We start from the raw sequence: 25,578 nt of genomic DNA, 5'->3' as shown, positions 1-25,578 counted from the left end.
ATGCCTCGGTAGCTACCGCCCCCACGCGATTAAATGGCAAGGCAGTTGCGCGTTGCGCGAGCAGACGGCTGTGACGCGCGCTGATGTCAGGCGATCAGCTGTGCGTGTCGCGCGTTCAATTAACTCGCGTGTAGCGGAGCGTGTTGTGTGTCGTATCGGTGTTTCTTCGGCGAACAGTTCGTAGTATCATCGGTATCATTGCGGTAGTGCGCGGTGGTGTCCACGTCCGTGCATTTACTGGCATTTTCGCGCTCTCGCGGTGTGAGTTAGCTGGTGAACAAGCGAGCGAGCGAGCGAGCAAGCAAGCTAGCTAGCCAACTAGTTAGCGAGCACAACTCAAGTCGAGTCATCGTGAGGCACGAGCGATCACGCTCGGCAGTGAAACGGACGGTCAGGTGGACGGGCGAGCGAGCGAAACCGTCCGTTATGCGTTGTGCGGGTCGGCGGGGCATGACGGGAACAGGTGACAATAGAGCCGCGCCATGTTAGATTTCGTGAGATCGCGAAACGCGCGCCGCCGCCGCCGATGCTGCCGCTGCTGCCGCCGCCGCCGTCGCTGCTGCTGCTGCCGTTGCCACCGCTAGCTGTTACTACTACAGCCAACTACTCGCCGTCGTGCTTGTGGTGCTAGTACCGCGGGGCAAAGAGTGAGGGAAAGAGGGAAGGAGGAGATTTGCCACTTTGTTTTCTCGGCTAACGCGTGCGCTGCTTTCCTCGCGACGGTGATCCACACGAAAATCATCCAAGCTGGATAGGTTACCCGAGTATCTCCGCGATACCGTGGACTGGTTTATGGGGTAAGTTCTTTCTCTCTCTCTTTTACTTTCTTTTTTCTCTCTTCCCCTTTCTCTATCTTTCGCGTGCGTGCTCACGCGCGCGCGCGTACACTCAAAGAGAATCGCGGCTTTTCCCTCGCCTCTGTTTCCACGTCTCCGCGCGCGCTGTCCGAACTATACCGTCCGCGCGATCTCGCGTTTCGCAGCGCACCTCCGGCGTGAGGAGTTAACCTTCAACCTGCGTTAACCTGCCTGTGTTCGTGAACGTACGAGCGAGCGAGCGAATGAGCGCAGCGTGCGTCTTCGTCCCGCTCGCGCGATTATCCGCGCGCGCGCCCGGCTCGGCCTTTTCTCCGCGAGGAGAAAGTAACCGCGGCGAGAGAGTCCGCCGTCCTCGTCGTCGTCACCGTCGTGCGCGACCATCTCCTCGGATTTTCGGCGCGTCATCGCCTCGGCGAACGTCATCGAGTCGGCATCGAGTGACGCGTGCAGCCTACAGAGCGCCGAATAACTGCACGTACAACGTGCGCTTCACCTTCGAACTTGGTCTCGTCTCGATTCCAAGTATTACGATTGCGTGACGATTTTCCTTGCCTTGCCTTGCCTTGCCGCACGTTGACCGCGTTGTCTACCTGGATCCTCGCCTCGACACTAAAAATTGGAGCACTGTTTTTTGAACTTGAATATTTGTAGAAGTTTCCTTCGATTTTTTCGAGTCTTGCAGGTTTTCTGCGTGCAGTCGCTGTGTCGCTGAACGACTGGCGAAAGATTGTCGTTCTATTCCTTCTGGAAACTTCAAGTTCAATCGCGAGCGGAACTGAGCGCGAGATTCGGTCGAGCAAGCAAGTCTGCGATTCTCTTTCCTTTCCGTCACGCCGCGTATCTCGCCGGAGAGGCAATTCTAGGAGTGACGGACGCTCGTCAGCGACTTTTCTCCTCCGGTGAGAGTTTCGGTGTCATTACGGTGATTAGTTGATTGCCAGGAATCAAGGATTTCGAAACTGTCCATATTGGGGATAACGAAATACTTTTTTAAAATAAATTTCAATGATTCTTGTGAGAAAATGCTGTTGAGATTCGAACATGGGATATGTGATAATAATAATAATAATGCAAATTAATAGTATACCTACGGACGCCTCGAGCCGATTTTCCGCGAGAGAAAATTCGATCTTGGAACACTCGATTTCCTAACAAACATAACCAGAATGCCCGAGAGCTTTGCATTGATAAAGTGATCCTAGTGCTGTTGAATAATCGAACAATTAATTATTAATCCCTCTGGGGTGGGTCAGATATGTTTTTTAACATGTGCATGAATGTTAATACTTTGAGCGTCGCGCCATATCCTATGTGTGTTTGCCTGGTTTGAAATATTTGTTTTGGAGTAACCCACGTTTATAAACTCATGGATTATTTTCCCTGCATTCTGTAATTTCATTATGCATCAACCGCATTTAACATGAACCGAGGCGGGTTTCGGGACCAGCCGCATAAAGAATTACTATTTACTCGCGCTACTTAGCGACGTTGCCTTCTATATTCCGCTTCCGTGTGAACCGCCATACAAATTTTCTGTTAATGACCGCCAGCACTCAGGATCGGCTAACGGTCCCTGGGAAATTCACGAAATCCCTTCGGCTCTCGAATTCGCTTACGTAAGACGCGATATATGTACGTGTGCCGTTTCTATTGACATTGTTGAACTGGAAAGGATTAAGCCAAAGTTATGCTCGGTCCGCTAAAATCGCGCGGATGCGCACGAGCTGGACGTATCGCGATGCTTCGCAGGAGATACCGCCGTTTTTATTGCACCGCCGGATATTTGTTGTGTCAGCGAGCGTTACGATTAGATTAGACGCGTATCGATCACACGAATTAATACTTTTCGAGACGCGCAGTCAATTCGCGGGAGACAGTTTGAAGGTAATATTAAGCAATTGTGTGCGCGCGCCTTGGCGTTTACGGTACATTATTACGGATGTCTTCGTACGTGACTATCGTTCATTCAATAGCTCAAATTAGACGTCTGAATCGTTTAGAAATGCGAAAGGAGCGTTGCGCTACGAAAGAAATTTTGGGGTACAAGCAACCTGTTAAATGCGTTATTCAGCACATTTGTCGCGATTAATGGAAATATTATTTTCGCATTGCGTGTCTCTCTCTCTTTCTCTTGATCCACTTTCTCATCGTCGTAAGGCTAAGTGTACAATAACACTTAACGATAACAAAGACGATACCAAGCATGACGGAGTCGCATTTATCGGGCTTAATTTCCGAGACACGCGAACCACTCGTATAACATGGGAGAATTTGTGTTACAATTACTGTCGAATCGATGATGGAATCGGCGATCCTTCAGTTCTGTTTTCATCTGAATTCCATGGGTCGTTTCCTGATGGTTTCAAACGGGCTTTTCACGGGCTGTAATGTATGCTTAAAGTTTGCAGTGCGTATCGCATCGCTCTTTGGTTGAAATTTGAATTCGCTGAATTTCTCCTTTCGTTACATGCGAGAGAAATATACGGGGATGACGAATGATTGTGGATTTTATTCCGCTCTCGCTTAGTTTCGAACTCTTGTCATCGACTGAATCGAATCCCTCTCCTGTAAAACATTTGCACGCAGTCAGTTAAGAATTATTTGCAAAAAGGACTGTTGTTAAGCTTATCTGCTTATCTGAACTGATTAAAAATTTCAGACGAAGTAACTCGCTCGATCGCTCGTTGCAGAGCGATCGATTGGCAGCATGTAATTGACTCCCAAGAACATGACGACGATCTTATGCTCATTTCTTTCGGCGATGATATCACTTGGAACGCCGCTGGCCTCACTGACCGGACACCGGTTTTCCTTTTGGTCGATGATTTAATTAGCGGTATCTGCCATCGGAATTAAATGGACGTCGTTCACTCGTAAACACGTCGTCGCGTTCGTGTGCACGCGCATCAACGAGAAATCGTTATCGTATCATCGGTTCGCGAGGGTCAGAAGGCGCGTGAAGGCGCTTGAACGCGCGTTCTCCAATCTCGATTCTTGATGAATTGGTGCCTTCAAAACAGCGAAAGTCATCCTTGTCACGGTTCTTTCTTCGGTCTCGTAAAGCTCACGTCTCCACATTTCTGTTGAAATAAAATCGTTGAATGGATAATTGTCAAGAGCAGTGTCTCCTGAGAGTGTTCCGAAATTAACGCGGCGCAGGCATGTCGCTCCTCGTGAAATTCAGTCACTGCCTGCAACGAAAAACATCAGAAGGCCGCTTCTACAGATTTGTCAAGATTCGATATTTCCGTACCAGTATCGTCGTCACTTTAAAGAACAATATCCCGCGTTAATTTATTTAGTTAGAAGTGCTGGCGATGTCTCGAGCGAGCAAGCGGGCAAAGTCTGCTCGCTGGCGCGAAACCGAAGCGAGCGATGACTCACCTCAATCTTTCGTGGTACGATTGGCTTCCACGCTGATTCACGCACGGTTGCGTGCTCGCCAAAACGCTGCGACACGTTCCGCGACACGACGTGTCGCTGGATTGATCCTCGTCGCGATCACTAGAATGGTTTTCTGGGAGACCAGGAGAGAGCGTCGAGGCGCGGCGTCGCCGGTGTATCCAAGAGAGTAACTTTTTCCTCTTCAAGCAGAATCGTCATCGATCGTTAAATCGATCTTGTTTCTGAAAGAGGTAGACGACGAGGAGTTAGATTCGGATTGGAACGACTGGCAGACTTACGAATTAATATTTAATTCTGTGACGTGCTAAACGCGAGTCTCGAGTTTCAGGCTCGAGGAAGGCTCTTCGTGAACAGAATTTTCAGAATTTTGAGACTCGTCCCGCTCTTTCACGGTCAGTTTCACTCGGGACGCTTCCTGCATTGCGCAAAGTTTCTTCATGATTTCGATCAATCAAGCGACATGCATGAATTTGGAACTTGGCTCGTCCACGTCGCAGTCTCAATCTTCGTGTAATTTGGTAAATACAAATTCGTTTGCCGCACGGATATAGGAAGAAGGCTGACTGATGTGAGTCATGAAGACGTGCTGTGCGGATGATCGATGTGTGATTGCCGTCTGAAAATGACGACCGGCACACCGTCTTCCGTAATTAACAGACCTACGTAGCGCGAGACAGACATTCATTTTCTATATGGTTGCGTTTTTTCCCCCGTTGTCAGACGAGTCGGCAGCGAGACCTAATCCATTAATGATATAAACAGAACATACACGAATTAATTAAAGATACGTCTCATTAGAGACGTGCGTCGGTAATTTGTTTAAAATGAGTCCCGCGCTTTTAACCGGCTCGCGACATCTCAAATATCTCGCTCTCGAGATTCTGGACGTGAATAAAAACATTGACATTGTAAAAATACGTTCAGGTAGGGACACCCTTTGCCTTAAACACAGCCAGTCTTCAACTTCGTTTCGTGATAAACGGCTGCTTTATCGCCGTTTTTACGATAGCGGTAACTCTCTCCGCCAACCGGTGCTCTCGCGATTGCACGTGTGAGTATCCCGCCAGTTTTTCCGGGCAAACAGAGTTATCGCGTTTATCGCGAAATATCGCCGCGACGCGCCATCGTCGTGGTACCGAACCCCGCTGTGCACACACGGAAAAATCGTGGTAAAACCCGGCGTAAACCAGCTCATCATTGATGGATGCGACACGTAAGCATCGCCGATGAACTTCAACACCTGATAACCGGATTAATCCTGCCAATTTCAATTTTAATTTCAATTTATTAACGGAAAAAAATCCCTCTGATAAGACTAAATAATGAATCACTTACACTATATCACTATAATATAATCACTATAATATAATCCAAAAACATATTCAATCACAACCAAAGCAAAAACTAATATCAATTTGAATGTGAATAAATCCTTAAATCAACGCATTAAGAACTTACATATTTCAAAAACTATAACATAAATATAAATCCTATTCATTCTTCTCGTCTCTCTCTTTTTATCTCGAATTAATTATGGAACACCTTCGCGAATTTCATCCTCCGTAGGACGTTAGCTGAATAGACGATACGACGCTTACATTTCTCATTATTTGAACAGTCGTTTTTAAAACAGAGAAAGAAAGAAAAACCAAATTATTATTCTCTCTGAGAGAAAAAAATTCGTATATTTCTCTTAGAGAATGATATAATCTAGATTTTATAATTCAAATAATATATCTCGCTAGAGACGATAAAAATTGTAGAGTGACGACGTAAATCTTTCTAACAAATCTCTCTCTTTCTCTTTCTCTTTCTGGTATAATTGCACTGACAATGAGATATACGTATCTCATTGTCGATTAAGGGCTAGATTGCTGGTTTCTTCTTTTTCTCTTCTTTTTTTTACAAGCAGTACGCCTGTTCTGATCTCGACTTAAGGATTCCCGATGGACGTGTTGCGGTTGTAAACGCCTGTGGGATCGGCATTTACTTGACATTCATTCGCGTCCTCATTATCTCCGCGCTCATTTTTCACGATAATGTCATCCGACGTCTTCCCGACTTCATCAGCAGAGACATATTCGCGAGCGAATTCACGGACGAGCGCGCGAAAATAATCGACCACGCGAAATACAGTCATTCCTCCGCCGAAGGATAACAACGAACGCTTGTCATTATCAGTAATCGATATCGGTCGCGCGTTATCAAAGCGTGTGCAAAGCGTCGACGATTATGTTCTGCGCGATTAAGTTATCCGCCTTATTTCTTATGTACAGTTAAATGTTCTGTCGCTTGTGTCCTCTAAAAAAAATATTCCGCCGATAAAAGAAAAAAACGTTGGAAAAATACAATGTTTTTCCAACATTGTGCAAGATAATCTTGTTTCGAATATATCAATTCTTTCAAATAATTTTGATGCTTTAATTGCATCATTTCGTACATTATTCACTTTTGATTTCTACAGAATATACTGCATATTTTTTTTAATTCAATTTTTCTTTAGTTTTCTCTTTCTTCCTAGCCGCTCAAGATTTCAAGGACGCTTAACGGAGAATTCAACCAGCTCGTGATATCCGATGTTGAGTCGATCTTACAGAATAGCATCAGAGTATCGGAAGCCCGTATCGATTCTAAGCATCACTCACCCACTCACTCGCGTCGCCAGATTTTCTGATCCAATGCACGCTAATAATAGCGTTCCTCGCAGCGTTCGCTTGCAATCGGCGACGCGGTATATCGGCCAATTCGGGAGTCGGCCTCGTGTTGCTTCGATATCTGTTCGCCATCGGCGCTAATTAGTGCCGATTATAGCCCATTCAATCGGCACACGTCGGTGATAACTGTTCCTCGTTCCCAGCGATCCGCTCTTCGTTGAAATCCCGTGATTCATGCAGGACGATCCTGGAAGGCAGACCAGAAGGCAGTTAAGGCATATTAGGTACGTCACACGCACGCACGCACACTCGCTCCGGACGGCCTTCACCCCTTCACATTTGCGACGAGAAGCCCGTAAACCAGTATCGCGTATTCTTATTTGCCGCAAATGAAATACATTAAGTACCGTACCACGTACCGTAGCTGGTAGCACGTATTCCTCCCCCGCGTCGTCCCCGTTTCGCTCCGCGCTCGTCCGGATGCGTTATCGAGATCGGCACTCGAGATTACGTCTTCTGATGTCGCAATTAATTAAGAAACGCTGCGCTCCGCGCGACCCCGACTTCCTTCGCTTGCGTTCACAGTCTTTACTCTCGTCGATCAGCTTCAAGACGAGCTAAGAGGAAAAGAGACAACTGTTCACCGAGACATTGGTGATTCATGCATGATCGTTATTCTTATCGATCTCCTTTGAAATGCTCTTTCGTCCGGTTGAAAATATTCCGACTTCTGGCAGAAGTGTGGTCGATGAACGTATGTTCATCGATATATGTATAAGGAACCAGCGAAGGAACAGTCCGGTAGCGGCTCGTCGGCGATGAAACTTTTACGTATGTTATTGATTAATCCACCGACGAGGGAAATCGGGTCAAAACTGGCCCGCTGTTAATATTTTCAGACGTTTGTTGCTTCGCTTCGGCTCATTTTGCGGAACGGTACAAATTGCCTTATTTACGATCAGCGTCAAGGTGAATCTGAACTTGTATGTGTGCACCTACATTGTAAATTAATTTCAGTTCATATTTTCGACCAGCTAAATAGATCAACGGAGTTTCCTGGAGTCTCATATGCATCATTGAGGAGACGGATCCACGTTGCTCGATCATGTCACATCCTCTTCAAGACGAATTCATTCATCCTAAGGTCAACAATTTCTCTGTCGTCCAACTTATCGCGCGTACTTTCGCTGCTGCCGCTTTCCGGCCGGTCGAGCAGCTCGATTTTCTCCGCAGCGGCTCGCAGCTCTTCCTTTTAGCGTCGAGGCGTTCATCGGGAAAACGATCCTGACGAGAGACGGATGTCGGGGCGATCCCGTTGCGCCGCGCTGCCACGCGTTAATAGACGGGGAACTTGTTCGGTTTCGGTTTGGTCAGGGTAGTTAATTGCATTACGGTGAGTCTGCTCGACGAAGATGGAAGGACGTAGGCAGAAGGGAACAAAAAGAGGAAAAGAGACAGGGAGAGAGGAAATATACTATACGAGCACGCTATACTTCGAGGAAGCCCCTGACTCTCTCTCTCTCTCTCTCTCTCTCTCTTCCCCTCTCTCTCAGATCACTCTTCTCTCTTCTGAACGTGGTGGAGCTGTCTCGACCCCTTTCTCTTCGACGACACATTCGTTCGCCTTCCCCTCACTCTCTTCCGCTTTTTCTCTATCTATCGCGCTGGCGGTGGAAGAGAGGACGATGGACGATCGCGAGGTGGTGGTACCTGGCGAACGTCGCTCTGCCTCCTCGCCTGCTCGCCTGCCTGGAGAATAGCATTGTGTCAGTCTGCGCTCCGTTGCTGGCCCAGCGGCCGGCCGAGTGGTCCCGATCAAGCGGAGTGTAATATATAACTTCTCTCCCTCCTCGCGCAGCCTGCTGCCCCTCATCGGCTTCACCTTACCCTCCCCACGTTCTCGGCCACCCCGTTTCTTTCTTTCTTTCGTGGTCCTGCCTGTGTCCACCTGTCTGGTCTCCCGGCCCACCGCTCTCGCCCTGATGTTCGGTCTGGGCAACAGGAAGGTCCTCAAGTACTCCGCCATCGAGACGACGCTGTCCATCGACGTCGAGGACACTGTCACGTGCTTCTGCAGGTCAGTCCGCGTTGGTCGGTCGCGCTAACGTGACACGGTGGTGGTGGGTGGTCAGTGATGGTCTCTGGTCGTGGGTTCATGGTGTCCCAACGTGACGTCTGATGATGAAATTTCTCCAGCTTCATCGTCCCGCTTATGTTCTCCGATTGCTGGATTGCGGTCGGATTTCAATTGCGACATCTCGTTATATTTCGCGATGCAAACGTGTGATATTATTTGAGGCGCTTCTTCGAGCGTAATTATCTTTCGACGCCAGTCTCAAGTCGTTTGTTATCTCTGCCTGGAGGAGAGATATGCCTCTTTGTTATCACCGATATACGTCCGCGAATTAGCTTATAACGAAACCTAGAATTGTATAGTCGTAAGATGATAGTGGCAATTCGTAATCGCTTAATAATTGTAAGGCCATCGCTTATCTTCTACTCTTCTTTCTTCATTTATTTTGCCGTTAATGTATACAGCAAAACATGCGCGTGCCGGGGAACATTTGTCGGCGGAGCGATGTTTGTGCGGTTGTCCAGGAAGCGCGTTCTAATCGTATCGTTTCCATAATGCGCGATAAGGTCACGGGACGTACATAAAATATACACCTATTTTTGCAATATCCGCTCGCGAGGGATATTGCGGCGAAAAATGTAAATGCGTCACCGGTTACCGGTCTCGGCTACCACCGAGGGGAAAATCGCTTAATCTCGAAAGAAAGCGTTGAAAAGTGCCGGGACGCGGGCGAAACTTACTGGACTGCTTTTGCAATTTCACGAAGTAAATCTCGGCGGAAAAATACGAGGCTGCAAGCTGCAAGGGTATACAAGAGTCTACAATAAAGAGTCTTATCGGGCGGCTGTGTGCCTCACAAGAGTCAGTTTGCACAGCTTGTCTCTCTCTGGCTGTTGACTGGCCGACACGACGCACCGTGTTTAGTTTACAACGTTATCTGCATCAAACGATCAAATAATTGTCAACTCAATTATATAGTGACTCGAAAAATTGTCCACGATTTAATCGAACAATTCGATGGGATCTATTGGTAGGCTATCTTGCACGGCTTATTTTTGTGTATATGTCGGAAAAAGATATGTTGCAAAGTCATAGTCTAGCTGTGTAATATCAGTACACATAAATGTTATAATAATGTCCATCCTTTCTAAATTGTAAGCAACGGACACACAGTTTAAAGAACCTGTAGCACGCGTCCCTGAAGGTCTTCGCGAGAATCTGAATACCAAATAAATCCACCGAGGACGAAATAATCAGGAGGACAAATTACGGATGTTTTTATGCAACCGCACGCACGACATCGCAGTCTTTTTTCCCTCGAGATCGGGTACAGATCTCACGTTCGCAGTGCAAGTCGCACATACACGTATTTCGCAAGTCACCATATTATGCAGCTCGCTCGCGTATCCACGTGACGTAATTACGTCGTAGACATGTGCGGATGTGTCATAGCACGTGCTTACGGTCGTTGTGCACCCGACGTGGTCAAGTGGCCGGACGTCTCTGTGGCTTTCGGAGCTCGTCAAGAATCCTCGTGTAGCTCGCAGCGTTCTTTGGTGATGCGCAGTAGCCTGGATACCCTTGAAACACTTTGCTCTTTTAGTAGTCTATTAGGTTTTCGTAAATTTTATAAAATACAGCTGCATGAAAACGTCGAACTTCGTAAAATCGACGATGTCGATTTTTACCTTGCATCGCTCGCTTACGTACGGCATTTTATCTTACGATTAGCTTCTAGTTGATGCCTTTTTAATGAAGCCACCGTTGTCAACTTAATTAGCGCGTGGTATATTTAAGTTTCAAGGTAGCTCGTGATTAAAAAGTCGCCGTCAATTAAGATTCAAGAGCGCGAATAGCTAATAGAACCGCGTTTTCGCTGTGGCCGGTTGTGCACACACGCACACATCCGCGTGTCTCTTTAACCGAACTTCGACTGAATGGCGCGTTGCAGCATGCGATTAAGGTCGAGCTAATATTTGCATTTGGCGAGGTGCTGTCGGATGATGGGCAAGCTCCGCGTGTCGATGCCTCGTCGGAGCCCAGATCGAAGTTAGAATTAAGGCGACCGATGATGTGATCCGATGATGTGACCGATGATTCTGAGGTTGCCCTGACGTGATCGCCAATGTCGATGATGTCGTCCGCGTAACCTAGGCAGTGCTTTGTCCTTTCGAGCTGCAATGTGATGCATGAAAAATGAAAGTAATAATCTTTTGGAAGAAACGCAAGACGCGGTGAAATTCATCGTAGTTTTTACAACCGCGCTTTAAAGCTCCGTTCCAGAAGAACGATCGATTCACGCGCGCGTTTTAACGGTGCCTGCGTTTTAACGCGTGTTGCATGACAAGTGACGGCGGGATTTATTAGGATCTATACCGACGGTGCCGCATATACGGTAACGGCCCGTTAAAGTAATAGCGCGACGAAACGCAAGGTCCGTTGATGGCTCATTCGGTCTCCGAGCGAAATGAAACGGGATAGATTGACGAGGTCGCGTTCCGCCCGCGAATGCTGTGCCGGTTTCCGGTTGGCGTGGCGTGCGCGCCGAATTGGATCACGCGTCTTCATTAGGCTGATTAACGCAACGACGTTAACATGTCACGTGACGCCGGCAAGAAACCCGTCGGTTCGCTTTACTCTCGCAGAATCGTCATTAGCGGAGAACGTCTGCTTGACATTTTACCTTGATATCATGTTTTATCGATCGGAGAACCAGTCAAAGCCAAAGGCGTTGACTGTCATTTCCGTTCGCAAACATGCATCATTTTTTTCTGATCGTGATCGTAATCTTTCCCCACCGACGTTCAAAGACGACGTATCTTCTTCCCGCATCCGGCGGAGATTTCGGTCCATCCTGAGCGGATCCGACGAGGCGAGGCGGCTCGACGAAAGGCGTGTAACGAGAATCGATTAATGGACTTCCGGCGTGGTGACAACAGGCCGGTCATTGCGGAAACCACAGGCGAACCACAAACGATCGTACCGCAGACCGTCGATTGCTGGACGCACCGCGACGAACGGAAGGACCTTCTTCTGAGCGGAAGTGTCTGCACGCAAAAGCGTCACTCGCTCGGCTTCAGCAGGAAACGTAGCGCGGAATCCGCCCAATCTGGAAGCACAGAAATAACTCGGATAATAACGTGAATAACTGCCGTCACCGGGGTTACCATTGTTAATTCAAGAAAGCGCAATTTTATCTCTCTCACACGCTGTAAAACAAACATAGCGTATTTTTACATCCTCACATCCTTGATCTTCTACATAATACGTGCATCTCTTCACTTTTAAATGGAAAATGCCTAAAGTATTTAAACCGCAATTTAATTTCCCCAGTCTGAAATAGTTAAATCGAATAAAATACGGAAAACGTTTTTGAATAAAACGTAGAAACGCTTTCATGATCTTACCTACCGATCATGTGCAAAGATCCTTGTGCTAACGGCTCCGGATCGGGGATCGGGAGCTACGTGCTTCGAGAATCCATCGATGAATCGTTCGTGGGGGTGGGATGATCACGATGGTGGTGCATGACGAGAGGTAAACAAACGTGGGGGATGTTTGTCGATGGGGTAGCGCCGCGTCGACGTCACACGGAGGCGCCTTCGAGGCGCCGCCATTCATCGATCCGCATCCTGTAAGAATGTAATTCTGGAGAAGAGGGACCAGCCGTCCCGATGGCGCCTGGCCGCCAACCCCTTCCTATCACAACGATTGTTTTCATGTAATTATTCCGCCAGAAGATCACGTCAGGATCCCTCGGGTGATCTCGGAATGATTATAAATGCAGCATCCTCTTGAGTGTAGCAACGACAGTTCGACGACAAACATCTGTTTGACAGGACTAGACATAAGACGACGGTAACATATGTAATATAAATAAAATAGTACATTTATGAGAGTCTGATCTGAGCATCGATTTCCGCAGTTGCTACTGCTGCTGTTGCTGCGTGCGGCGATGACATAATGGGTTATTTCTTTTTCACTATTTCGAGGTGCACCGCATCACCGCGGCTGTTAATCTGCAAATGCGATGCTTCGTTACTGAAATAGACGCATCGTCAATCGCATCGCGTTGTAATCGTTTCGCAACGCTTGTTCAAACGCATACGAGGGCTAAAAATGCTTGCTCTTTGAAACGAGCGATATTTCCACGTTCTTCGATCGTTTAGAGATTATATATATACATATATACATTATGGAAGTAAAAGCGTGTATATGTGCGCGAAGGAAACGCTCTTGGCAGACGCGATCGTGGAAGCGGACGTGTCCGTTACAAAAGTAAAAGCGTGAAATACGAATGATCTTTCGCTTTCATTACGAAACACGTTTGCCTTATATTTGAAAGCGCTCGGTTGTATAATACTATGTTGCGAAAAATCCTGTCAGGGTGGGAAAGAAGACAGAAGGTTTAAGTTACACACGGAAAAAGGAGGAAGATCAGAAAGAAAGAAAAGAAAGGGAAAGAAAGAAAAAGAGAGAATTCGTGACGCGCGCGCGTATCTTCCGTTTGCAGAGCAGCAAACGGAGTGGCGGAGGCGGGCTATTGATTGTCGCAGAGTCGGAGGCGCCTCTACCCTTCTCCTCTTCGTCCTCCTCGTCCTCCTCTTTCTCCTCCTCCTCCTCCTCCTGTCGCTCCATGCGTGCTGCTGCCGTCCATCCGGCAGTCAGCTGACTCGGGTTACCCGACTCACAGCTGATCCGACCACGCACGCCGCCGTGGTGGTGGCGCAACCACCGTCGCATTGCCGCCCTTGCGCTCTCCCTTCTCTCTTTCTCCTCACCGCGCCTTACCTTTTATGAACCTTCTCTTACTATTACATACACACTCTTCCTCCCTCTCTGTTTTGGTAGTAAAAAATTAATCTACCAAAAAGTGGAGAGAATTGTTTCCAAGAAATAATTAGCGGAAAATATAAGGAAATAATTTAATTGTTAATTCCTTGAAAACTGATAAGTTTGCCAATTACTTTGTGAATTATCTCTTCTGAGAAAAGGGATGAAATACTTATGAAAAGTATTTATGTATACATGCATACGTGTGTGTGTGTGTGTGTGTGTGTGTGTGTGTGTGTGTGTGTGTGTGTGTGTGTGTGTGTGTGAGAGAGAGAGAGAGAGAGAGAGAGAGAGAGAGAGAGAGATAAAACGAACAGGTCGCCCTTATTTCATTCGCTGTACTTCGGCGCATTTCGGTCGGAACCGGCCGCCCTCGCGGTGGTGGCGGCGTTTTAACCTCACGTCGAACTCGCAGCCTCGACAGTCGCGTCCGTGCGCTCGACGACGGCGCGTTGAAGGTGGTGATCCTTGTACTTGTTCGCGCGGCAGAAGGAAACGGCGGCCGTTCTTCAAGGCCGAGCTCTTGCGATCGCGAGATGCTCGAGGGACGTGAAGCTTCAGCAAATTCAAGCGAAACGACGGTCGTTTGGATAGATACGCGAGCGAGTTGCTCGTGCGGAAAATTTGCGAGCACTCGCAAACTCCCTCCGACGTTCCGTGTAATTTTACAGTTGGCTCGTCTCGCCGCGCCCGGTAACCGGCAAATCCATTCGTCGTGAAGAAAGAATGTCCTCCGGCTTCCGATCGTCATTGACTCAGGCTCGTGATAATACCGATCTGCGATGCGATATGGTTCGGCCTGATGGGAAAGTGCCACGATGATCTCGGGCGATCTTCTCTGATCTCTTCAATGAAGCGCAAACACATTACAAGTTATCTAAAACTGAAAGACGTGTAAAAATATATGGGTTTTTGTATTGACTTTTGACAATAATTCTAGATCGGCTGTTATCATTATTATAAAAATCATTATAATGATACTCATAAATATAAATTATGAGTATCGTAATTTATATTTATGAGTATCATTATCTCCAGGTATTCCATTTGTCCGACTGAATACTTCTCATTGGAATAAAACCCGATTATGTCATCATTATATAAGGAGAAGAAGAACGAGACGGTAGAATTATTGAAGCATTCAACGTATTGGAAGACTGAATATAATAGATCGTCATTACATAAATGAGTAATAGACGGAGAAAAAGATGAGAATTATTGAAGCGACGCGCAAGGCAAAAGTGGACCGTGGATTTTCCGCCTGAAATCCCCCGTGAATTTTTGAGGGAACTTGGGGTTCTCGCGTACACGCGTCTTTAGGGAACAAAGAAGAGAAGTAGTCCCTTATTTACTCGCCGGATCCTTCGGGAATTCCTACCGAGAGGCCGGCTGTGACGAATCATTCCTGTCAGGATCGGAGACGGCGGTAGCTTGGATGTAACCCTTGGCATATATCGTTGGGTCTTTCGAATTCTGTAATATAAAAAAAGCATTACTAACTAAAATAAATTGTCGACTATAGCGACATAGCCGTTTTCTTCAGGACGTATGAATAATGCATCACTTGCAAAAAGATCTTTTACACAATTGTACAAAAACTAAGTCTTACATAAACGTTACTAAATGCAAAGTGGACGAGCTGTGAATCTCGAATCAGGCGAGAAAAAGATCGTTCGGTCCTGTTTCTTTTCGCTCGATGGACCTGAACTGTCGTTCTCTCTCGCTGAGGAATCATTCCATCCAAAGTTTTGGGTTCAATCTTAAGATTCCTTCACCGACGTGGCACAAGGCGATCAAAGTCGAAAGGGTTGTTTGCTCTCCATTTCATCTTCATCATCTTGGCATGGACTGGCTCTCTCGTGCTTGCTCGTGCATTCATTAACCGCGGTCTAAATTTTAGATGTGGACGATGGACGTGACCTTGCCCGGGTCACGATCAAGGACGCGTGCACTCTCCGTCATTACTTCGGCTGCAGTCAAAATTGTCGGAGCAGCTTGGCTCAATCCCTCGGTTTACCTTCGCCATCCCAAAGCTGAAATTCACGCTCGGTCGGTTAACCAGGTCGATGGCTCGCCAGCGCGCACGTCGTTATCATAGTAATCATCCGCTGCTATCATTTAGTAATGATACTCAACACTCACTCTATTTTCCGACGTGGAAGATGCTGAGGAGAAGGTTCGCTCGGGATCACGAATACCATCGCTCAAATGAATCCGATTCGATTGCGTCTGCTTTATGAGGCATGCTTCAGCCATCGTGACGTTGTTGTTTTAGCCGGCTAGCTGGCCGCTCGACCATGTAAAGCTCTCGCTCGAGAGTGAAATGCAATTAGTTGAGTTGACGGGCTTGACCTGGAAACTTTAGTACGAAAATCATTAGCGATGAGGCCTTTCAGGCAGAACTGCATTCCGCTGAAATAACTGCAATAAGTACGTCGCTAAATGTGCCGAGTATTTTCTCTTGGGAGAAATCGATTGTAGAGCGATCGGGGGATTGGTAGAACGAAATTTGCATGAGTACATTTATGATATTACGTGTACGCTCTTGCGTTAGACGAGGGAGACCTTCGCGGTCGACTTTCGCGTGCTGCCGGAAACCGCAGATTATCAAACGGTCACCAGAAACAGGAACAGGCATATTGTTTCAGTCTCAACCGGCAGCCTCCCTTGACTCCTCCATGTAACGCGATATTTGAATCATACGACAAAAATGCGAGAACGGAGAATCGAGTGAGTCTTGCGCATCTTGAGGGACGTCGAATCGTAGTCGCGCTAACGTGAACAGCCACTCTCCGGTGCACTTTTCCGCCCCGTCTGTCCGCTCATCACGCGGCGGTCATCGGTTCTATTTCGGCCGACCGGGAAGTCGCTAATCCTCTGGCTGTCGACTATATTTTTCTTCGTGGCGCGTTGCGGACGCACGTGTACGCGATAACCCAGTTCCCGAAAGACACACACCAAGAGGTGACAAACGCGCGCGCGGCGATAGTTCGAGAAATGAGGGATCTGGCAGCGTGCCAGCGGCGCATATTGCCACGCGAATTTTTCCGGATCGCTGAGAACGAAGAGAGAGAGAGAGAGTGCGCAAGCAAAAGGGTCAGCAGATGGGAAGAGCAGCGAGGAACGCGATTTATCTCGATGCTCCCGGAAATCCCGGATCTTCCGCGAGAGCGCACGCGGGGAATAACAGGCTCGCGCGTGATGGCACGGACGATCGATCATTCGCGAAATTCTCGCTCTCTCTCTCTCTCTCTGTTAATCGCGAATTGTTGATTACTAATTAGACACGCTAACTTGTAGCGGCCGTTGTCCTCCACTTGAATCATCGTTGCTCAGCTGCACCTCGATGACTTAGCCGTGATCGCGCGCGAACGCTCCGGCTTTCGCTACAGATCCATCACGACCGATCCTTCGCGCTCGTTTCTGCGAGAAAATGAGACTCGTCGTCTTCCAAGGAAGTGTCTTCCGCAGCATCCATCGTCCTTTCACGTCCTTCTTTCTCACCGAACATAGAATGAAAAAATATCGTTATTACTAGAGGAAGATCTGGAAGAACGTTCGGGTGTATCCGAAAAATGCACAGTCATCGAGAATGGATTCATCTAGCGCGGAATAAAGAAATGCTGTTGTCGTCGGAAAACCTGAGATCCTTGCGAGAGGCGTGAAATCGTCCCCCATGATAGATGACGACTGAGCTCGACTTCCTTCCTCGATCCTGATCACTCATCTCCAGACCCATCTTTCTCGTGCACCATTCTGGAAGTATCTTCGGAGCGATCCGTCCTCGGTGGCCAAGCAAGACTACTCTCTGCGAGTTGTGAGAGCAGGCTCGTCGACGATCCTCTGAGCATCGCGGATCCTCGTAGCTCTGTCCAAGATCCCGGACAGCGGCGGTAGTCCCGGCGTGTGCTGGTCCAAGTTCAATGACAAGCGTGCAAGATTTGGTGCCTACCTAGTGTACGTGAGCGGATCCTCAGGCACGAGGGCGGTGTGCCGAGACGATCGTCTTCGACGACGACGATCACCACCTCGACGACGACGACGATGCTGCGTTCGCCGGCACGCGTCACCGTCCTCCGGGAGCCCTCCTCCACTTCCACTTCCGTCACGACGATCACGGTGGCTTCCACGACTACCACCGTCTCGGCACCGCCGACGCCGGTGCACCACGGCGCCGGCGGCGGTAGCAGCTCCTCGGGCGGCGCATCCTCCTCCTCGCGTCTCTCCCTGCTCGACACCTGCCACAGGAAGATCAGGCTCTTCGGCGAGCTAGTCGCGTGAGTTCCTCCTGTTCCCGCAGATCAGCGGACCGTGTAGATGTGTGCGTATGTGCGTATAATTATACCAGCGGCAGCGCTGAACTCTCACGTCGTTCCTACCCGCTCGCTCTCGAGACGAAACGGACGAAACGAGAGGAGTCGCCGAGCATCCACGTGAAACAAAATCCTGAAGCGTCATCGCGAGTGCGTCACGCAAGACAGACAGACGCGAGATCAGAAACGCGCGTAAAATCGTAGACTCTCTCTCGTTGCGATATGTATGTTGTTACATATGATACGTATCTATCCGAGACTCTGAACTCCTCGCGCGTCTAGAACTTCTCCAGAGGCGGAGACGCAGCTTCCTTTCAGGAGCATGTGCTAAAGAGATACCTCGAGCGCTTTGGCTCTTGTAGACGTGGCTGAACACCGTGGCTGCTATCGTTATTGCATGTAAATCGCATTCCTCGCTGGCAGGAAGCTGAATGTGCGACGTGGCTTCTGCGTATCGAGCAAGCTCGTGGCCAAAAACTCGGATGCAGCGTCACTTGCTGTTCTCACAGTGCAAGACAGAAACACAGCTTCTGCATATTAGTTACGTGTTCGTGCTCGGTTTACATTGATCCGGCCTGCTATTCTGTTTTTCGACATTCAGTATCGTTAAATTGATGCAAAAAAGATTTATCGTGTGAATTTTTAGAATGGTACTAATTGTTTTCAGCTTTTTAGAACATTTTTTCCCCTTTTCCGAATGGAGAAAGCATGTTCAAACGATGATTTAATTTCCAACAAGTACCTAGAAGTTACATAATTTGGTTTTCAATTTTATCCGACAGATGTGACAAACCTTGTGCATTAACTTGACAGTAGTTTTTATTGCAGTTCTACATTTATAGCTCGCAATCCTTAGTGAGTGATTACTTCGGACTTGTTGAAGATATATCGAGATTTTTGATATTAAATATTTATGTAATATTAAATGCACATGATGCCTCCCGCTTAGGCTGTTAAAATAAGATTTTAATCACAAATTATATAAAGTAGATTTTTGTTTCGCAGAAGTTCTGTTACTGAAAATTTCGTTATTCGTATTATGCAAAAGTAAAATCGCGCCTGTCTCGTTAGTAGAATTTGTCGGAACTGAGTAGAAACTGGAGCCGCGAAGATGCAGAGCGCCTGCTGAATTGCAATAATTTATTCATGTCTCCTTTACATACCGGGTTGTCATTCCGCAGGCATCCAAACTTTAGTATTCTGAGCGTGTTTCTTCGTTTTTATAATAAATAAATAGAAAGAGCATATTCTCTGAACGATTAAAAAAAACACGTTGTTTAATAACCCTTATTTTGTATGCGAACTATACGCTTCACGTCGCTATAACATTAATATTGGCAAAAATAGCGAGATGAGACTTCTATGAAACTAAAATTTTGCGATGTATATATAATGCTTCCTCGCAGCGATCGATTTCATAGTTATTTCCGATTTTTATATACCGAAACGCAGCACCGGGTAATTTTGTGACTACTTTTATGAAAGGATTTTTTAATTAAACGATGTTGAAAATATTTTTTGGTTGCGGTGTTTCGTTTCGAGGGAAGTTGATTTGTTCTCCTGAGCTCATGTATCATGAGAGCTCAGGTATCATGAAAAATGCAATGCTCAGATCCCCTACAGATTGTAGGCAAACTGAATAGGGTAGGATCTGCAGGTAATCCTACAAATCCGATAATTCGCTAATCTGATTAATGGATTGGTGCACCAGTCGATTGAAGACGAAACGCCCTGCATGTTCAATTCCATTCCGGTCAATCTAAAGACCGCAAATTAGCGTATTTAGCAAATTGCGAGGTCGAGCCATTAAACGCGTTACAAGGACTTTCCCGACACTCTCGTTGACGATTTTACGAAGTCTCACTTTCGATAATGACAAACTACGGTTGATAACGTTAAAACGACGAATTATCGTTATCACATTTATCTTGTGCATTGCGCACATTCTTGCAATCTTAATCTTAAGACATTTCCTCTGTAATCTACAATAAAGCTAATTTCCTCGTTCCGTTCCGCAAATATTATCCTTTTATTAATCTTATTAAATTATAATATAACCTTTATAATATACCCTTATTGTTAAAAATTTTACCCTTTTATAAACACGACCTATCGAGCTGGTCAGATCGACTGTGCTTCCTTTTTATGACGGATCTTCAATTTTTTAAGAATCTTTTAAGAATTTCCACGATGATGAGAATCCATGAGGAGGGCCGTTTTTAATCGATCAATTTGCTTTCGGACAGCGTACTTATTAATTTCACATACATACATGTACATGAGGCTGTGCAGTGTTACGTCTGTATATCTGCGTCCTGTTACACCCTCGCAGTGTCCGTGATTTCGCTTGACTGGCTTGAGTGTCTCCAAGTCTCCGGCCGCGACGTCACCGTTTACTGATCGTTGCGATCTCGCTCCTTGTTTTGCAGAAAAGCCAGACGAAAGGAGAAAGATGCGGGAACCACGGAGGATCCGAAACTGTACCTGGAGGAGGCCGCCCTCGAGAGGCAGCTGCCGGAGCTGGACCTGAGGATGCTCGTGGACCTACCGCCCGGGCTGGATTACAACGAGTGGCTGGCATCGCACACCCTCGCACTTTTTGACCATATTAATCTCGTCTACGGCACGATATCCGAGTTCTGTACCATGACGGGCTGTCCCGACATGACCGGTCCCGGCTTAAGGTATATATTTATCCTACCTTTATTGTTTTTTCGCCATTTCGATATCTTCATATCGGTTTCTTATTGCTCTCCCGAGTAAACTGAATCTGTATTGGAATAAATAAAAGAAATGTATTAGATGGCGCGTGATATACAAGAGTGATTGATAAATTGGCTGATAAATTGATTCGTTTTTGTAGAACGTATCTGTGGTTCGACGAGAAGGGCAAGAAGACGAGAGTGGCGGCACCGCAATATATAGATTACGTTATGACATTCACGCAACGCACCGTTAGCGACGAGACTATATTCCCGACGAAATATGGTAAGTCCGTTTCATCCGTCAACGTCACACACGTCGCGCTAAGTACTCTTTCTTTTTTTCCATATTCTTTAACCATCATATTCTTGAATCTATTGGATGATGTGTAATTGATCAATTGACAAGCGTTACAACTTCCGAATGTTGAAAGCGGCCGCGATTGACGTCTCATAAATGTGTTTTAGCGAACGAGTTCCCGAGTTCGTTCGAGTCGATAGTGCGTAAGATCCTGCGGCTACTGTACCACGTGGTGGCACACATCTACCACTGCCACTTCAGGGAGGTGGCACTGTTGGGGTTGCACGCTCACCTCAACTGTGTGTTCGCCCACCTCACGCTCCTTAATCAGCGCTTCAATCTTATAGACCCCAAGGAGACGGAGATCCTGGGGGACTTGGAGGCCGCCCTCTTGGGTAAGCTTTTGTATGCTGTTGCCGTTGCCGTCGCCGTAGCGGCGATGCAGTATTGATCGATGCCAATTACGCAACGCTGGCGAGAGATCCCAGGTTAAATTGCCCGTTTTCGAGCGTCGAAGTATTATCTTTCGATCGGATGATGTCTTCGAAGGGAGCCTCCTTTTTATTGATCTGCGTTCTCCACGTCAAACGATCAGATTTTCCTTCTCTCCTTCGCGTCTGCTTTCTTCCTTTTCCATTTCAGTCTTCGTGAAACTAAAATAGAAGTTCCAAGGAAGAGAAGCAGAAGAAGTTTCAAGACTCGTCTTGACACAGGCGAAACTGTCGGGAAACTACTTGCCCGTTATCGACAACGAAAGATTCACGATTCGAATATAGACTTCCCTATTCTCGTGGGAAGGAAGGAAGGAAGGTTCCCTCGCCTGGGATCGATCGCGCGATTAAGGGGCGAATTCATTTACGGTGCATTAGGCCAGTATTTAGCTGGGCCAAAACGTTACGTACACCCTGCTGGAAATACGTGCTTTGTCGTATTTTGTGTGGCATCGATTCGTCTACTACTATTGGCCGCTCGTTTGCTTACAGGTGATTCGACATCCGCGCCTTCGCAGACCTTAGCCATCCAGGAGACTCCGACCACCACAACCACCACAACCACTTAGGTCGCCACGATGATGGTTCGTCGTAGCGGACGAGCAGAGGTTGCAGTTCCTGAGACTAGGTGACGATAGGCGATTGACGATAGCTCGTTGGTTCGTTTGTTCGGTTTCTTTACGTCCCCCTTTTTTTATAGACCACATGCGAAAAACAGAATTTATTGCGATCGGCCGGTGATAGAAAAAGAGAGGATGTGTGTACGCGTGTGTGTGTGTGAAAGAGAGAGAGAGAAAGAGGAAGTGGATGAATACGAGTGAGAAAACGGCGATTCTGTAAAAATAAGGAAAAAGATACCAGTAGTACCTGTACATAACGAAGTGTGAACAACTACATGATGTAATTAGGTTCCTCCGTTTGTTGTTTGCGAGATTGTACATAATTTATTAAATGGTAAGAAATGCGAAAGAAAGGAAAGAGAGCGAGAGAGAGAAAAAGAACGAGTAAGCATGAAAAAGAGAAAGAGAGAGAGAGGAAACGTGTAAGGATGAGGGAGAGATTGAGAGAGAACGGGAGAACGCCAGGGAGCGATAGAGAAAGAGTATTGATTATTGACGAAGCTAGTTGCTATAAGAGATAATTTGTTCTGTAAAAAATGATACGATAATAATATTGTAAAGTTAAAGTAATACCAAATATATACCTGGTGTTAAGGCACGTGTTGTTGGAGACCTATCGTTTCTCTGTTCGCATAAAAATCTTCCCTAAAGATCCTTCATCTTAAATTACGTGTCAATTGAGTATTCCAGGACCTTCACGAAAGTTTCCTCCCTTCGGAAGATGTTGCACGATTATTCTCCGTATCAAAGCAAGCCAAATGTGCGTGAGACCGCTCATTATCTATTGTGTCGATCCATCGCCGTCTACGAGCTCACGTGCACGCGGTGGTGGTTGACGCGTGATGATGGACGTGCTTCACCTCGACGATCCTAATCGCGGCGCAGAGATTCGCGATCTCTCGCAGAAACAGACCCATCGCCTCGGCAATCGGCTCGCAGAGGTCTCGCAATGACGTAAAAATATTGTAGAACAGTATCAGCACCGGCTGCACGACGGCGTTGAACAGGATGGACAGCAGCGGCTTCACGAAGTAGTCTGCCATCAGCTGCAGTATGCCCACTGTCAGCGGTCGGATCACGCTGTACAGCACGAAACGTAGGAGCTGCAGGATGAAAGCCGTGACGAAGGCGGTGCCGATGTGAATCGTGCCAAAGATCTCCGCCCAGAAACGAGTCGCCGCTTGGTCCGTTTTCTCAGCGCATCTGTCCGTCGTTAGGACCGGATGGCAATCGGTCGTTCGATAATACCTGGTGAAAGATACTGCCGCGTTGTTTGAAGCGAAAACGGCCGCGCGAGAGATTGTTTCGCTCATAATTAATTTCATCGTTAAAGTTGATTTCATGAAATGAAATCGAGAATTTACGCGATACTCACGCGGAATTCCCATGGTCGAAGTAGTAGATCTCGATCTTCTCCGTGTCCTCCTCTCTCTTGGGTTTCGTCTTGGCCGGCTGCTTAGGAGGCTTCGATTTGCCGGGATCGTGCCTCGCATCTGTGCCCGGTATCGCTTCCGACACACCGACCTCGGGACAGAGGACAGACTGAAACTCGCATGCCGAGTGCGACGCCCCGAGGAGACGCTGCCTACGTGCACCGTTTGGACGTGTCTTGGCGTAGTGCGGACACTGGACTTGTTTCAACTTTATCTCGTACATCTTGTCCTTTCCAAAGTACCCGTTCCTCGGTCGTTTCCTACTGAAACGACTCCAAAACTGACCCGACTGCGGTTTACCTGAAGAACGGAAGAAGAAAGTGAAGAATGTACATTTAGTTTGTCTTTTTCCTTATTTCTCAATTATATGTTCGCGCGCAAAGTGTATCTCTCGATTTTATCAAGTTTATTTTAATCTCGAAAATCGAGAGACGTTTTACAACTTTGCACGCAGCGGAGAATGGCGTTTGTCCACGTACCTTCCTTGACTTTTACAGGCAGAACGTAGCCGTTTCTGAAACGATAAATCTGCTTTGAGAGATGAGTCGGCTAATGGATAAAAAGTGGGCGGTTACATTTTATGACTGCGACAGAGGCACGGGTAGCTTGCTTGGAACGGCGTAGACGGTGGCTGACTCCTCGACTTTGTCCGCTGTGATCTGCGATCCGGCTTCGTGACCGGAACCGAAACAGGTTCCGGTATCGCTGAGACGCAGTAGCTGGTGATTGGTGATGCATCGGGACATTTACAGTCAGCATCTACGAGTATGTTAAAATATTTTGGGGCGGACTGAGATTAAAGTCCGAAATTACGTGGCGTGGAAATTAAATTCTGAAAATTTCAGTTAAACTCAATTTTAATTTTACTCAATTTTAATCGTGTTTTGAGAAGAGAACAATGACCCCTAGTTATAGTTGTCCGTGTGTTTCGCGAAGGAAGACAACTTTATGTTGTCGCACGCAGTTTCTGAATACTAACTGAATCTTATTCATTATCAAATTCAATTACAAGGATATTAAAATTATTTTTTAAAGACGCGGGGATGAGGAGTGTCTCTTTCAGTATTTCTATCGCGAAGGAAATCGCGATGTAAAATTTGGCGTGGAAACTGCCATTGACGAAGGATATGCGCTGGAATGCCTGTTCGCCAAGGGACACATACTTTTGGCTTCCTCGGCGTCGTCTCCTTGCTCGACGCAGACCGTGTTCGCTTCAAGATTCGCGGCCGACGCAACGTCGTCCGAACGCAGGGACGTTACATTCGATGGTTCCGTCGTGTCGGTGCAGGAACAGTCCTCCTCAGTGACCATGCTGGGTGTGGATAGTCGCGACAGAATACATGAACGATTAAAGTAACATAAAACATGAACGGAAATAAACACGCAAACCAAACTGTCAGAACAAAACGGTGATAACAAAATCGATTTGCATTGCGCATATTCAAGTTGTATCGATTGCAGCTTTCGATATAATCGAACTTTCGAGTGTACTCTCGTGAGGTGCATTCGGATTTACGCGCTTCTTTTTCTTTTTTTTAGATTATACGTGACAGTTGACAGTCATTAGCGCTGTATTTGATATTAGCGTATATGTATAATAAGCGTGTATAAGCAATCTCTATTCAATACAAATTTAAATAAAAATCACGCAACGGAGTACGCAGAAATTAAGATGGCGTCCAGTCAAGTTTACAAAAGATCTACTTTGAGAGAATCAGTTCGACGGAATCTGCGACGTTTGAACGCGTAATTTTTTTAGCGTCTTGTAGATATGAGAAACTAAATAGCGCACTATTAATCACAGAGAGTAATTTTATGACCCGCGCGAATTTTGAACGCGCTGATCTGGATTTCCGATCTATCTCTCTGTTTTCACTTTAACTTTTTATTTTTCATACTAAAACTTTTATTTTTAGCTTGTTGTAACGTTGCCG

The 25,578-nt window shown here is 46.8% G+C and overlaps 2 protein-coding genes and 2 long non-coding RNA genes across 8 annotated transcripts; 1 reads left to right on the top strand and 3 right to left on the bottom strand.

Annotated features, from left to right (window-relative positions):
* Positions 1-55: 55 nt before the first annotated feature.
* On the top strand, positions 56-22,809 carry LOC105284721 (MOB kinase activator-like 2). 5 transcript variants are annotated; one of them, XM_020033376.2, is made up of 5 exons: positions 56-797; positions 20,527-20,781; positions 20,961-21,085; positions 21,268-21,495; positions 22,084-22,809. In XM_020033376.2, the coding sequence occupies exons 1-5, from the start codon at positions 793-795 to the stop codon at positions 22,158-22,160; spliced, it is 690 nt and encodes a 229-aa protein (XP_019888935.1). In that variant the 5' UTR covers positions 56-792; the 3' UTR covers positions 22,161-22,809. The 5 variants fall into 5 exon arrangements, with proteins under 5 accessions (XP_019888935.1, XP_011346762.1, XP_011346761.1 ...); XM_011348460.3 differs by lacking the exon at positions 56-797 and adding an exon at positions 8,771-8,954; XM_011348459.2 differs by lacking the exon at positions 56-797 and adding an exon at positions 9,044-9,189.
* On the bottom strand, positions 851-8,578 carry LOC105284719. Its single transcript, XR_894907.3, has 2 exons — positions 7,297-8,578; positions 851-7,124 (listed from the first exon to the last, which is right to left on the bottom strand). It is a non-coding gene; the product is annotated as an uncharacterized LOC105284719 (long non-coding RNA).
* Positions 14,932-17,316, bottom strand: LOC105284720. Its single transcript, XR_894908.3, has 2 exons — positions 15,927-17,316; positions 14,932-15,817 (listed from the first exon to the last, which is right to left on the bottom strand). It is a non-coding gene; the product is annotated as an uncharacterized LOC105284720 (long non-coding RNA).
* LOC105284722 lies at positions 22,276-25,524 on the bottom strand. Its single transcript, XM_011348461.3, has 2 exons — positions 23,587-25,524; positions 22,276-23,459 (listed from the first exon to the last, which is right to left on the bottom strand). The coding sequence occupies exons 1-2, from the start codon at positions 23,865-23,867 to the stop codon at positions 23,024-23,026; spliced, it is 717 nt and encodes a 238-aa protein (XP_011346763.1). The 5' UTR covers positions 23,868-25,524; the 3' UTR covers positions 22,276-23,023.
* Between the last annotated feature and the right edge of the window lie 54 nt (positions 25,525-25,578).

This window comes from Ooceraea biroi, chromosome 9, assembly GCF_003672135.1.
Source record: "Ooceraea biroi isolate clonal line C1 chromosome 9, Obir_v5.4, whole genome shotgun sequence".
NCBI classification, from domain to species: Eukaryota; Metazoa; Arthropoda; class Insecta; order Hymenoptera; family Formicidae; genus Ooceraea; species Ooceraea biroi.
The sequence above is the reverse complement of the archived record's forward strand: the minus strand, read 5'-3'. Positions and strand labels throughout refer to the sequence as shown.